General features: G+C 42.3%; 1 protein-coding gene across 1 annotated transcript; it reads right to left on the reverse strand.

The window, feature by feature from the left end:
• Nucleotides 1-1,022: 1,022 nt before the first annotated feature.
• Nucleotides 1,023-15,881, reverse strand: LOC306931902 (putative G-protein coupled receptor 149; the record flags this gene model as incomplete). Its single annotated transcript, XM_079513573.1, has 5 exons — nucleotides 1,023-1,523; nucleotides 3,424-3,567; nucleotides 11,351-11,862; nucleotides 12,875-13,055; nucleotides 14,904-15,881. The coding sequence occupies 5 exons, from the start codon at nucleotides 15,879-15,881 to the stop codon at nucleotides 1,023-1,025; spliced, it is 2,316 nt and encodes a 771-aa protein (XP_079369699.1).
• Between the last annotated feature and the right edge of the window lie 264 nt (nucleotides 15,882-16,145).

The following is a 16,145-nucleotide window of genomic DNA, read 5'->3' on the forward strand; positions in this document are numbered from 1 at the left end:
ACTGCTACAATAACCTTAAACCATTTTGGGCGGGAACCCCTTTTGGTGTTTTAAGCATTGTTATAATTTAGCTATTTAAAAATAGCAGATCTACAAGCTCATAGCGCGCCACCGAGTGGCGCGCTACGAGCTTGTAGGTCTGCTATTTTTGAAAAATCGTGAAAAAAAAATTTGGGGACCCCCTAAAATAATTTGGCGACCCCCCGAGGGGTCGCGACCCACGGGTTGAGAACCCCTGATATAGATGATGCTGCTTTTGCAAGCTAAGCACACAGACACACAAGTACACAGACGTGGCAGGATGACTCAGGCACTTGACCCTGGCGCTCTCCTTTTTAGAATCACGAATGACGCAGTTTGCAATCCGTGTCTGTGATGAATGAGACCCTGGCTACTCCTCCTACATCTCAAAGTGAATTTCTCTCTCTCTTCCTCCTACATGCGGTGATGGTTACAAATGGACTGGTGCAAATCTAATCAGGAATACATCATGGATACACTAATCTTCAATTCTATTTTCTCTGCCTCGGGTCTCTTTAGTCTCTTTATGTTTATGTGTGTGTGCGCGTGTGTGTGCGCGTGTGAATGAGTGAGTGAGTGCGTGAGTGAGTGAGTGAGTGAGTGAGTGAGTGAGTGAGTGAGTCACCAGGGAATCACTCATCTTCAGGAGAAGCTCACAGAGTACAGCGGCGTGCACAAAGGCACCAACGTGCCAAAGGTCCACCGACCACCACTGCTGCCTTCCCCTGCCCCTCCTGTGACAAAGCCTGCGGATCACGCATCGGTCTGAACAGCACCTGGCTATGCACAGACGACAGACACAACAATAATCATCTCATAAACTATATTTGGAGCAATGTCATCATCGACATCGATGGACTGTCATAAGCAAAAGTAAGCAGTGTGTGTGTGTGTGTGTGTGTGTGTGTGTGTGTGTGTGTGTGTGTGTGTGTGTGTGTGTGTGTGTGTGTGTGTGTGTGTGTGTGTGACTGTGTCACATTTCAGTTCTTTCTATATGAGTGTCATTCCTCCCCATTTCCAGCCTGCTTCCTGTAGGCCTCGTTGAGCAACTGTATCTCCTCTCGATATCCGGAAGACTCCTGGTTCTTACGCCGGCTGTTCTGCCGGTGGGCCTCCACCGTGTCGGGGATGCTCATGTTGATGCTGTCCGAGTCGGGGTTGCCACCACTGGGAATGAGAAGCGAGTAGGAGGCTGTCTCGTCCAGATCACAAGAGACAAAGCGGTTCTCCCTGCGCGAGTAGCGCAGTGACGGGGAGCGGGCATGGGTGGATGACTGGCTGATGTTGGATATGATGGAGACACTGTCCATGGCCTCCTCGTTGTCACAGATTTCCAGAACCTCCAGATGGATCTTCACGTTGGTGTCCCCCACCCTGCCACCTATCCCGATCGACATCTCCATGTCTTCTTCTCCAGTGCTCACATTCACTGTCTGGGATCCTGATGCAGCGTCGTCCGCACTAGGCTCATGGCCCACTGACTTGGATCGGTACACTTCCACCTTCAGAGAGGAGGACAGGACGGTTATGAAATAAAAATATTTCTGTGACAATAAATTACATTTTAACCACTTAAACCCACAGACAGGGGTCTATACTATACTATTTTTTGCCGCCCCACCAAATACAAGCTACAAGCTACCGGTAAGCTCACATCGCAACGCAACCTGTTGTGAGCGTGTATGTAGATCGGCTATTTTTACAGAATGTTCGCTCTGGAATAGGGACGCCAGGGTTCCAGTGGTTAACAGACAACGTAATGTCACAGCATGCACATGGACACTTTTCACAGCAGACATTATGACACATTAACGCAGTGTTTTGACGACGACAACGAAAATCTTAAAACATTAATAACTCGCAATCTAAATCATCCCGCCTAATTAGAAAAAAAGGTTATGTGTTAGGCCCTCCGCTGTCCAGTCGCTAGTCGCGTTAGATTTAATCTTACCTCCCGTTGTTGTCGATCGCCTCTAGAGTGGTTTGGCTACACTTACTGTAGCTGCTACAGCCACATCCGGAACAACATCCGGTCCGTCGGTAAAAGTGCTCTGTGTTTATATATATCGCTGGGCACATTTTATTAATGGATTAAATAACCCTGGGCAATAAATGTGTTTAACTGTTAATGAGCTGTCAATGCTGGCACACGCCTAAATGAAACACACCTGTAACGAATGTTAATGCCTTCAGCTGTATTTACCCGCCAAAGCGTCTGCTATTAAAAATGTATTAAAAATGTCCTTAAAATTGTAACATAATATCATAACAATAATAGCTTTCTTTTCATTTGCCATAATGTTGTACAGGGTTAGTTATTTGACATTCTGAGCAATCATTTCACTCATAGGGCTGTCATAAGTTTGAATAGAAATAGTATGTAGTTATATATGCCAGAACACATTTGCATAGGTACAATGTATTAAATACAATACATATAAATGCATATACTTTAAACATATTTTTATGGTGAGGGTCGGCAGAAGTATAGCTACACCATTTCTTTTTGACATTACCTTATATTTTTGGTAATATGTATGTATTAAGTAGGACCACTTAATGTCAACGAAGTCCACAATCACAACACCAGAGGGAGTTCAATAAACCACGTGCAACCCAGATTTGGCTCAAACAAGGGGTTAAATTAATTTCGCTCCTATGCCACTAAAATGTGGAACGCCCTACCAACGGACATTAAGAAATGTGAATCCCTAAACTCCTTCAAAACTGCTCTCAAAGAGCACTTACGAAGTTACGAGTGGCTGCAATTCAAAACTGGCCCCTGTTAAAAAGTTAATGTCCCCACCACATTTTTACACGTTTTACTCCCTTTTTAACTTTCTTTAACTTTGATGATTTCCTTTTCTTCATAGAAGTGTATACTGTATTTGTATATTTTTAAATGTTCTGATGTGTCCGGGTAGCGGAGATAGACTCCTGCACCCTGGCTGATACTGACAATAAACCTGACTTACTTACTTAAATGTTCTGATTAATTGAAAATGTAGGACCCTGATGTAAACAAGTCTTAGTGCTTTTCCTGGTTACAGTAGCAGTTTCTGTATTGACCTGTACTTCCCTTTGAACTGTAGCCATTTTACAAACTGAATACAAAATTCTGTAAGTTCTTATGCATAATTGTTATGCATAATTATAAACATTTATAATGAGAGTTATGAAGCCTTATAGGCCTTATAATACAATTAGAATCCATTATGTGTGGTTATATTATAAGTAAAGTGTTACAAAATGAGCAAACCTGCCTACTGGTGATGCCACTTGTAGACGGGTTTCTGAACTGTCCCCGTTCCTTCTCATGCCAAAAGCCTCAACTTACTGCAGTGATTAAATTGAAAGTTCATTGAAACCACATTTTTTCCAGAAGATTAAGTTTGCGCTTACCTTTCTGGCATAGTTGGGAGATATTTTGAGTCCATCACTGCTGACCTCATAGGTGGAAAGAGAGAGTGTCTTCCCTGTGGGCGAATGCAGAGACACTGTGCCCTGGAAGGCATACAGGGGAATGGACAGACCACCTGTTGACCGCTGCAGGGCATATAAAACAATCATTGTGACAAACTTAATATAACGAATGTCATACACTGTATATACAGTATAGTACACAAACACTGCAGGGTGTGTGTGTGTGTGTGTGTGTGTGTGTGTGTGTGTGTGTGTGTGTGTGTGTGTGTGTGTGTGTGTGTGTGTGTGTGTGTGTGTGTGTGTGTGTGTGTGTGCTTGCGTGCGTGCGTGCGTGCGTGCGTGCGTGCGTGCGTGCGTGCGTGCGTGCGTGCGTGGAATTGCGGTGGACTACTGGGAGTGTGTGTTCAAAGTTTCCTGCTGATCAGCACAGCAGTACCTGAGATTAGTTCAGACGTATACAAACAAACGGACAGTCAGATAATCTCAGGCCTGTCTGAAAAGAATAAAATACGGTGTATTTAAAGTATATGGACACACCCAACAGCTCAATATGAATTCAAGTTTGGGACCTATACCTTAGCTTTAGGACTACCCACTTAACTACCCACGTAATAATAATAATAATACCTCAAACTTATATAGCGCTTTTCTGAGTACCCAAAGACACTTTACATGGGCAGAGGTAGTAACAAAATAAAAACAACACGTGGAAGGTTGCCGTATATTAGATTAGTCGATGGGTGGCTCTTCCAAGACAGATTATGTAAAAGAATTTTATGCACATTTATAATAATTATTAAAATAATAATAATACATTAATAATTTACATTTGGGGGATATCTTTCACAATTAAAAAAAGAAAAAAAAGTTCTAGACATTCTAATGAACATTATATTATTATATATATATATATATATGATTACAGTTATTTTACTTACTTTTATCAGGGTTAAAGGTCAAAGGTCATATGTTCAAAATTGCAGTCCAGAGATTTTTAATTTGTGTGAATTTCAGCCTCTGTGGGGGGTATTTATATGCAAATATCATGACCAATGGCATTGCAATGGCATTGCAATGAACATCATTGATGACGTTTAGGTGAAAAAAGAACAGAAAAAATAATAATTAATGAATTAATTAAAATATGTTGTATTATTGCAACGCTGGGTGTTACAGGGCTAAGCGCCCTCTTGAGGCTGGTTTAGTATTCTGAAATGAATGATGACACTTGCACGATCTGTATTCTATCACTGGTTTGCAAATCACATCACTGTGTGCATGGGTGAATTAAACTTGTGATATCTGTCTGTCCCCTCGCCTGGCTGTGCTGCGGCAGAAGAGGGAGGGACGGCTGTTGCAGAACCTCTACCATATTGCAACAATTGCAATTAGTAAAACCAGTCAGTCACACACACTATGAAATGCTACCAAATAAGGCTGCAGGTTAGAGGAAAGAAGGTGAGAAATCTTTGGGGGCAAAGGGGGGTCAAATGGGGGGGGGGTTGCTGTCCGTTAGAGAAAGCCTGCCTAGGGTGCAAATTGGGCTATAGATCCAAGCTGGCATGCGCTCCCAACTTTCACATCCAATCATCGAGGAGCTTAATATGGGACAGAGCCTCTTAATTGCCTGTATTCCTGTGTGTCAAAAGACTAGAAATGCACCTATCGCTATTAGTAATCATCTTTCTTTTTTTATAATTTTTATCCCACAATTTTGCAACCCAGTTTTTTCACCAAGTGCCAATTATCTAATGTAATCCTGGGCACTACACTTCCTCTGCCAACCTGGGGGGGGCAGCGGACTGACCTCATGCCTCCTTCTATGCATGAGGAGTCCAAGCTGCTTCTTTTCACCTGACGGGGGAATTTCCCTGGCCAGACGTAGCGTGTGGAAGGAACACGTTATTCCGACCAGTTCCTTTCCCCTCCATCAGGCGCCCCGGCTGGCCAGGGGAGGTAGTTTAGAGACCAGGACTACTGCATGTTTTTGTGAGGGTACCTACCCTAGGGGACACGGGGAGAACATGCAAACTCCACACAGAAAGGACCTTTCACCAACCCCACCTCGGGTATGGGCACTGATGACGCGGAGGAGGGAACACGCCCCCAGCGCCCACAGCGTCCCCAGCGGGAATCAAACCCAGGACCTTCTATAGCTGTGAGGCGACAGCACTACCGACTGTGCCACCGTGCCCCCTAGTAATCATCTTTCTATTTATGAACATCCTGCATTGGGGCCCGGTGCTGGCTTTCTGCCACTGCTAAGAACTAATAAATTATACATTGCATACACTTACACACAAAATGTTTGAAGACAGGGGAAATCTCTGCTAATGCTAGACTGCTATAGAGCGTCGCAGTCCCGCCTCCTACCCTGGACCAGGAAATGATTCTCCGTTCATTTTCCTCATAGACATTTTTTTGTTGTTTTTCTTCTTTGTAATTATTTGTTTGGTCCAAAATATTGTTTGTGTTGTCATGAGTTGTCACGACTCGAGTTGGCTTTGTCCGCGGCGTAACCGTCTTTAAATAAATACTTTAAGAAATGTCTATGGGAAAAATGCATTGGGTTTCATTTCCTGGTCCAGGGTAGGAGGCGGGACTGCGACGCTCTATAACTATAACAATGTGTGGTTCTGGTCTTTGGAAGGCTACGGTAGGAGTAAAAATATAAAGCACATTTCAAAAAGGGTTTTCAATGTTATGTTAAAAACATCATTCTCCTGCATGGGCTCACTGTTGGCCAGCCATTTTTCCTTTACAAAATCCATTTCATTACATTGTTTTCATTGACATTAATTCACCATCCACCAAAGTTGCTATATTCTTCACCTAGATGTATGCCAGTAAATTATATTGAAACATCAGGTGATGGTAGAAGCATCATCATTATGGGAAGATGATGAGCGCCACCAATCTTACAATGGTATTGGTTGCCAATTTATCAGTAGCCTAACATAGTGGAATGGGATATAATCATGTTCTTTCAGTCTCAATTTATGGTTGGTATTTTCACTATTTTTGAAAGGTTTTGAAAATGTTCAAAATAGGGATCCCATTTTGAAGAGCTTGTGACTAAATAACTATATAGGATTCAAAGTTCTTTTTCCATTTCCTGAAAAGTCACAGGTTGGACATACAAGGCCTCTTATTCTCCGTCTGCCTCAAAAGTGTAGAGCACACTCCCAGATCTTATCAATATGATAGCAGGAAGTGCAAATGGAGTAAGGGTGCCTGTGTAAATTATATAAAAATCACACCCGTGTGAAGTAAGATGTGCAACTCCGTGTGGGGGTCCCCGGGGGGGGTTCCAGACCCACAGGAACGCACCCAGGGTGCCACCCCGATTCCGGCGAGCCGCCCCGCGTCCGAAACGGTTGAGAAAACACATTTCTTTGGCTCTTGTTTATTAGAGATAACCTATACTTATATAATTATTCTTTTTTTACCAGGGTAACTCTTTCAGCAAGATCACATTATTGTATTCACCATGCTCCATTAACTATTCTATACAGTAGACCTATACTCACATACAAGCTATCAGCACTACAGCGTATATTGATTCCCCCAGATTTTACCATGCTGATACAGTAGTTGCAAAATTCTGGAATATTCTACTTTAAGAACTGGAATTTCAATAAATGGTGATAATAAACCAATGGGAAATCACACCTGTACTTTTAGAAGAGAGACAAAGGTCCATCCCTCTGTATTAATATGTATCGTATGTTTAAAAGACCATACCGTTTGTCCGTTTAGCTCATGGACTATGAGTATACCTTTCATTCTGCTGACCATATAAGTATATGTACCAGATTCCATTCAGTTCAACATGTCATAAGAATCAACTTGCTTGCTTGAAATATTATATAATAAACACATTTTGATAGATTAAAAAAAATGTCCCTGGAAATGGTTAACAAACCAAATTCAAACATCCATAATGTAACCAAGCAGTTTTGACTCAATTATTCAAATGAGATTTGAATGACATCTATTTTGACCAGTGGTAGAAAGTACTGTACTTGGTACTACAATTTTGAGTATTTCCAATTTCAATACTTCAACTCCACTTTATCTCAGAGAAGAATATTGCACTTTACTCAAGTACATTTTGATTGCCAGACTTTTACTTTTTTGACATGCACAGAATGCCAAGGAAAGGCTGGGGTTCATGTGGTTAAGAATATAGTGTATATGTCACACAGAGGCTAAAGATGTCTTAAGGCCTAACTCCACCTGTCCTCGTGCATGCTGAGGTCAGATGTGCTGGCAGCAGGCAGGGAGGATGCTGGGTAATGACATCTAGCCTGTTAATCAGGAACACAACACTGCAGGAAGGACTATAAATCCCACACAATCTAGCCTTGGATTTTTATCTGCTGTCTAATGTGTGTGTGTGTGTGTGTGTGTGTGTGTGTGTGTGTGTCCACACAAATTGTAGTTGCACTCTATAAATCACCAAGCTGATGCCTATGAGGTATAAGACACGTAGGACACGCATGCATGCAGTCATGCACGCAGTCACACACGCACGCACGCACGCACGCATGCACGCACACACGCACACACACACACACACACACACACTTACGCATGCATCACATGCAAACAACCCAGCAGCATCTCTGACTTATTCATGAAGCAAATTGAGTACTAACATCTACTTGCAGATGCAAGTAGATGCATCATTGAGTACATCATTGAGTACATCATTGAGTACATCACATGTTAATTGTGTCCAGGTGTGTGTGTGTGTGTGTGTGTGTGTGTGTGTGTGTGTGTGTGTGTGTGTGTGTGTGTGTGTGTGTGTGTGTGTGTGTGTGTGTGTGTGTGTGTGTGTGTGTGTGCATGCGTGCGTGCGTGTGTGCAAGCAAGCAAGTATGCGTGCATGCAGTGCCTTGCCTCTATTTATGATCGTTGGTCTATTGATTTGATTGTAGATACAGTTCCTCTGCCTTAGCCTCAGGCTATCACCTTTCACTTACATGTGTGCACTCACTGTACATGATGTGTGAAAGTGTTCATACAGGCAGCTGCCACTGCTTGTGACCTAGTTTGTTTTGAGTTCACCACAATCGCACAATGATATTGTTCAGAAACTCGCAAAACATTTCTTGTTTCTAGGAAATGCTCTTGCTCTGCTGTGGAGCTCAGTGAGTCTCTTTCTTCCTCTACATCTGTAATCTTCCATCACAGGATCTGTTCTACGTGAAGCCATTCCAATTGTGGCATCATTTGACAATTCCAATTCAGTTAATTGGGGCACAATGCCCAACGTAGATCAAAGACTAATTTGATCTATTTAGAGCACAAAAGAGTTATAGTATAGTAGTATATTTTATCATGTGGTAGATTTTGCAGACAGAGCTATAGCTATAGGCATGAATACCCAGAAGAAGGCATATTTTGTCGAAACGTTGGTCATCATAAAATAAAGTATTTGCATCATGACTACGAGTTGTGCGACCTTTCCTTTTTTCTGTTCAAGTTTATCTCCCATGGTCAGCACCTCCCCATTATTGTTGTGCGCTCCTACCTCTTTGTTTGTTGAATACGGTAATTAACACGCAACATGGATCAACAAATTAACTTGAATTGTATTGCTGACCTGTGTTGAGCTTTGAATCGGCAGCTATTGAAGACCTTTACAAATCAGAACCTGGTATGAAGACATTACCAAGTATATTGCGCAGTAAAATGCTGCATGCTAATTTAAAGATGGAGGGCCGTGATTTTTTCCACCCTAAAACATGACCATCAGGTATAAGGAGCAAGATGTTTTTAAAAAAAATTGACAGTATTTGTTAAAATGTCATTTGTATGTGGACACACCCACCAGTTCATTAAGTATGCCTGGTTTGCCTGGTCGGTGGTGATGGGTGGTGATCCACCTGAACTGAAGCCACACCCACAGGGGGATGATATTGTGATGTCACTATATCACTGTTCTTTTCATTGGTACGTTTGACTGTCAAGGTTTCAGCCTCCACGAAGAAACCCTAAATACAAAGGGAAGACATCATTGCACATAACAACCACACCAAAGGGTCTAATGAAGTAGCCTACTGTCACCTCATAAACACATGAAAAACATGAAGAAATACAAAAATCGTTGCACTCCATCTTTAACTTTGAGATACTTTTCATTCCATCTTTCTAAAACAACGAGAGAAAAAAAGAAAAGACACATATTTATCTATTTAGGGGTCGGCAGTGGCTCAGGGGTAGAGTGGCCGGTAGAGTGGCCAGAGTTTCCTCCACCATTGGATTGAGGATTTAATGTGTGTGTGAATGGGTGAATGTAATGCACAATCTATGTAAAGCGCTTTGGATAAAAGCGCTATATAAATGCACAATTTACCATTTAAGGAACACAACTTTACCAGAATCCTTTAAAGGTGCAGTGCAACGGAAATGGTGGACTTTTATTTTGAAGTTTCAAACGGTTTCAAGTTGAAACACCGGTCTGAAGTTTCTGAACCAATCAGAGCGTCGCATCCCTTCAGGCGATGGGACGGTAGCTACAGTATGCTACACGCAGCAGCGCATGCTGTGTGTTTGTTTACAAATCAGATAGACGGCCAGCTGTACCAGTTTACTGTTATGTGGCTTATTTCTACCCTATAATGTTTTCAGATACATATTTTAGCGTGATGATTAAGTTGAAACCGAGTAATACACTGTCTGGATGTTATCTTGAATGGGAATAAAAACGGAGGATTTCTGTAATCAATAGCAGCTGTGCTGCACGGATGCGCACATATGGGGAATTAAACGGGTGAGCTTCATTTTTATTGGCTTTTATTGATGTGGGCCTCGACACGTCATCACGCAGCACGTTTTCGTTTTCAGGAAGTAATAAAAAATATATTTTATGGACTTTTGATATAAAAACACACAGAAATGATAATTTGCCCATTTTTTTGGCATCAATTGTTAGGTATGCCCATATGATGACTACACCTTTAAACATGTACCACCATTTTATAAAAGCCAGGATCCTTTAAACATGAACTATTCCACTTCTGTAATTTTTCAAAAGGGTATTCATCATCGCCAGACAGACGGACCTTGAAACTGTGCAAACACACAATAGATAGTCCTTTCATTGAGAATCCTGAGGTTCAGAGAGTTCAATTGCCACTGAATGACTATTTGTGTTTTCTTAACACCTCAATTAACGGTCTTGGACTGTGATAACTAATACAATAAATATGATAAATCCATCAAGGCTTCATAAATGCTGCTGTAATTGTTCTGCAGAGAGGTTATAGCCTGAGGCTGAGGCAGAGGAACTGTATCTACAATCAAATCAATAGGGCAACGATCATAAACAAAGGCAAGGCACTGCGTGCACGCTTACTAGTAGTTTGATTGTTTGCACGCCCACACGCCTGCACACACACACACACACACACACACACACACACACACACACACACACACACACACACACACACACACACACACACACACACATTATGACATGCTATGTCAATATAAGTGGCTGCCATATATAGATTGTTATATCAATGCACAAACTCATTTGCACAATGATTTGACATCAGTTTCCTGTCCTCACTTGCCAGCTGTGTGTTTCTTTGCCCTGTGGCTAATCAGAGAGACAGCATCTCATTTCCGTTTGAATTGAAAGTAAACACAGAGATAGAACAATGGAAACTTCAGTTAGTTTTAAGCTATTTATAGTAGTGTAGAATATAGTAGTACCGTAGGCCGCCTAATATGCATTAGGCTGTGGGTATCTGGAATGTATTGAGTGACTAAAAATCCAACTGAGGCTGCATTAAACTTCATAAAGACTAACTGGTAATTTGGTTGTGGTAGCTGCTCAGTATTGGAGTAATAGGTTGACTGAAAGGTTAATGTGTCTGATGTGGTCTACCTGTCTAGTCGTTCTCTCTGATTTACTTCTACACCACTCCCAGTCTGTCAGCTCAATTTCCCGACACTCCTCATGTGACAGCCTCCTCTCCGGCCCGTCGAATACTGATGACATGTCGTTGATATCGTCATTCTGGTCAGATGGGTGACCAGAGAAAGATGGTAACAACGGAACACAGTGGAAACCGGCATCGAACTCTCCGTGGCTCTCGTGGGGAAGTGGATCATAGTCTGCAAGGGCCTCTCCACCACCAGCCACTGCTTCTAGCAGGTCTGCATTTGAGGAGCTGTCCACCGGGTGTGTGGTGCTGATTTCAAAATCAGCCTGTAAGCTGGAGAGTCCAGCGCTGTCCAGCGCATGGAGATGGCTATCAGAGAAGTCACAGTTGAAGAGGTTGTGGTAGGAAGGCTTTTCAGCAAATGGGCTCTGATGAGATTTGGTGACATGGGATAACTTGTACACCCCATAACCTTGCTGGAAGGAGAGTGTGAACTCAAATCTTCTTTTTAGCTCTGTGGAAAAAGTAATTGTGAATACCTTAATTTCTTGCTCAAACTAAAACAACAAAAGTTATCACACAGGTATGTTTCACATTGGATAAAGTAGTGGTTTCTCAATGTGGGGTCCGGGGACCCCCATGGGTCATTGAGGCGGTTCCAGAGGGTCCCCAACAAAATTACCAATATAAACAGTTATAACAGTATAAATCAGTTTAACCACTTTAACCTTCATCATTTCATTGTCTATTTAGCCGATCTACAAGCTCACAACATGCCACAATGTGAGCTTTGTCAAAGAAATTCTGAGAAGTAAACATTTAATAACATCCCTAATAAAAGTATATTTTAAATCTTTAGTAACTCTTCCCCATGAGTTAGCACTTTCTATCCCTCATTTAGCTAGTAAACTGTTCTGACTCCGTAATCTGTTTTGTGCCAGATGCATGGTGTCATTTTGTCTTATCTATTGATCCTATAGGTTACAGGGGATGGGGATGTACTCTGGGGTTGTATTTCTTGTTGATTCTTACCTACAGCTGTGGGGTATTTGGGGGACAGCAGTGTTGTGCTCTGTGAGCTAGACTGGGTTTCCATTACATTGACAGGTCATGTAAGTTTCAGCTCCTTACTCAAGTAAAAATCACTCATACTTTTGAAGTCTGAATTCTTGTCTTGCCTCATTTGTATATATTATGTTTTCTGAGCATATCTACAGATCCTGCAACAACCGCTTGCAGTTCAGTTATTTTTAAGAAATCTTGAAATAATGTGTAACATTTGGAATAGCCTATTTTTGAAACATAATGAAATTGAAACACAAATCTTATGTTTCAATTTGTGTCCCTGGCACCAAATAATTTCAGATGGGGGTCTGCGGTCAAATACACATGCATACATTGCCATGAAAAAGTTTGAGAAGCACTGTCATGGTAAAGAAGATGATCAATAGCTATTGATAGCTCAATATCAAGAGCAATAGCTTTGTATTGGCCGCACTGTAGTGACTCTAGAGTCTAGACTCTACCTGAACGTTGCTCCGTCGGATCCCTTTTGCAGTTGATAAAGCAGCCACAAGGCATATGGATCCAGCGCTCAGAGAGGACAAACAGAGGAGTGGCGGCAGGTCCAAGCAAGGTGAGAAAGAAGCTTAGCGTCTCTACGGTTGAGCTGCGAGCATTCACAGCCAGACGTACCAGCACGGACGTCTGGGAAGGTTACACATGAAACAATAAATAATTGTACTCATTTACAGATGAGATCCATCTCCAAGTCTCCAAGTTAAATTGCACTGGTTAAATTATAGGCCTAAATCAGACCAAAAATATGAGGGGAAAGCGCTATAAGGAAAACAGAAAGTATAAGAAAAATTAGACTATAGCCCGTAACTGAGCAATCATCACACTGCTGGCATTAGACTTAAAGGGGTTCACAAAATGTTCAGATCATGGTTATTCTCTGGGACATAGCCTATTTGGTTGTAGACAAACCATATCCCTTTAATTCATGTTACTTTTTAAATTCATTGATGGTGAGATAACTATGATAAGATTGCCCCCGGCAATAAGTCCCATGTTAGACCCAGAAATGTTGTTTAGTATAAACGTTTATGATTTGTCATCTATAGGCTTAGCAAATGAGATTAAGCTTTGTTGCTAAAAGTTGCACGTTGAGAAATTTTAGTAATTATAAGCATAATATGTGACCATACCATTAACAACCTGTATAAGGCAAAAAACACTACTACTATACTTTAAGTAGAATGTGACGTGTCAAACAGGGGGGTTTCATGATTCTGAATCCATTCCAAGCATTAGTTTTGCACAAAAAACACTCCTTGGGCTGAAATTGTCCATAGCCATAGCCCAAATGTGCTGACCTCATCACATTTGTGATGACAGCCGCTTTTTGCCCAAGGAGTGTTTTTTGTGCAAAACTAATACTTGGAATGGATTCAGAATCATGAAAACCCCCTAGTTTGACACGTCATATGCTACTTAAAGATGGATTTTACAGACAAATCTCTAAAAGAGAAAACCAGCACCCATGGAACTCACGTTTTAAGGCACTTTTAATTTAATTAAATGTTGGCATGGTATGCTACAGAGCAGCAGCAACGAATGCGTTTCGGCGTTCAAGCCTTCATCAGCGTTGTCTGCTTGAGACACCGGAAGTGTCACATTTTATAATCTCCTGCGACCGCGCACCCGGTGAGACTGGTTGGAGTTGTTTTGATTGATTGATTGGTTGAAATATGTATTAACAGTTTGCAGAATTACAGTACATTTCAAGCACAAACTCAATACAAAGACTGTTAACTGTGAGTGGACGACCCAATTAAGCATTACACTTGTTTACAAGAGGGTCCACCATGTTCAATTCATCAAAACATTTAGAGACGTACAAATAGACACTTCTATATAGTCAAAGAACAGAACAGGAATTCATCATAGAGGTAAAAAGGGAAAAGAGACATATACAGTGAGGGGAAAAAGAAAGGGGGGGGGGGGGCGGTGGGGCGCTGGGGGCGGTGGGGGATTCAGATGGGGGCCAGTTTCGAATTGCAGCCGTCCGTACGTCCCCTTTGAGAGCGATTTTGAAGGAGTCAAGGGATTTGCATGTCTTAATGACTGTTGGTAGGGCGTTCCACATTTTGGTGGCATAGGAGCGAAAATAATTTAGTCCCTTGTTTGTGCCGAATCTGGGTTGTACATGGTTCGTTGCACTCCCTTGTGCGAGCTATACCTTGATAAAATACTTAAAGAATGATGACATTTTGATTTTTGTTTTGCCTTATACAGGTTGTTAATGGTATCGTCACATATTATGCTAATTTATCAAATTGCTCAACATGCAACTTTTAGCAACCAAGCTGAATTTAATTAGGCCTATAGATAATATTTCTATCATAAAAGTTTATACTAGGCCTAATCACCATGTCTGGGTTCAGTAGACTATTATGTCTATTATGAATGTTTTGGATTTTATAGGGCTATAGGCCTACATTACATTAATTGTGGCTTTATTATTTGACATGGGCTGCATGACATGCTTACCATTATTGGCATCCAAAGAACAACTCGAAGAACTGCCACAATCATGGAGAAGCGCTTTTGCGCAAACGCCACTGGGATGTCCCCAATAGCTGTGTCCACCAGACCACTGAAAGAGGCTGGAGTCTGACAGGTATCCACTTTGACCCCAGCTCGCTCCCGGCCGATCCCTAAAGAGTTCGGGCTCAGCTCGTAATAGGAACAGAACGTTTTGTTTGGGCTATCCCGAGAAAGAGACGGGAGGTCACAGAGCGTTGCAGAGCCACTGAGCCTCCTTGCTATCTCCAAATAGCTTGGGAACAACGTCTTCTGAGGCTCCCTGGAGCATAATAGCTGATATGTGAGAGGAATAAAGAAGACCAGTAGCCCACAGACACACATGGAGTATAAAGCGAAAAGCAGAAGGATATAAAAACTGTCGCTTTTGGGGAAACAGCCGAGAGAGGTCGGCGTAAAACGGCCCCATCCGCATACCGGTAACATACTAACGGCCAGGCTGACAGCCCACACAGCACCTATTGCCCACATCATGTTATATGGCCGTCGGACAGACCGGAGCTCTCCACATCTTTTCGTGACATAAAACGTGTACGCTGCTATAAGGCATGATTTCATATTGCAAGAAACACCCAGAAACACATAGAGAAGTCCCGACAAAGTGCACAGCGACTCCGACACTCTCTCCCCATCTCCTTCCCACTGAAGTAGCGTAAAGATGGAGAGAGGGACCACACTGAGTATGTCGTCTACTGACATAGAAACCACGATGAGACACAATGAGGTCTTTCTCCTCATCCTTAAAAGAGAGAGAAGTGAATATACACCTCCGGCAAACGTAGCAGCGGCTATGGTTACGCACAACCCGAGCAGCACCAGCCGGTATCGGATCTGCGTATCCATCTCCAGTCGGTCTGTCTCCTCGTATGATGCCGTGGAAACGTGGCTCCTGTTGGGCGGCCGGGAGCTTATGTGCTCTGACATGCTGTATCGCCGTATGCTTCTTTCGCAACTTTAAAAAGAGTAAGCCAAACGCATATTTGCCTCTAAAGTGTATTACCCCGCGAAGATACGACGCCGGAATGGCTGGCATACATATGTCAAATCAAATGGGATCGACAACGAGAGACGCATTGCCAAACATCTGCCTGCAGCTGCCTCGATCTGATCCCGTGTTAAAGGGAGCACTGCACAACAGGACGCTCTGCCGCTGCTCACGTGCGCTATAAATGTCCAAAGAGGACAGCT

This window comes from Electrona antarctica (genome assembly GCF_951216825.1).
Source record: "Electrona antarctica genome assembly, chromosome: 11".
Classification (NCBI taxonomy): Eukaryota; Metazoa; Chordata; class Actinopteri; order Myctophiformes; family Myctophidae; genus Electrona; species Electrona antarctica.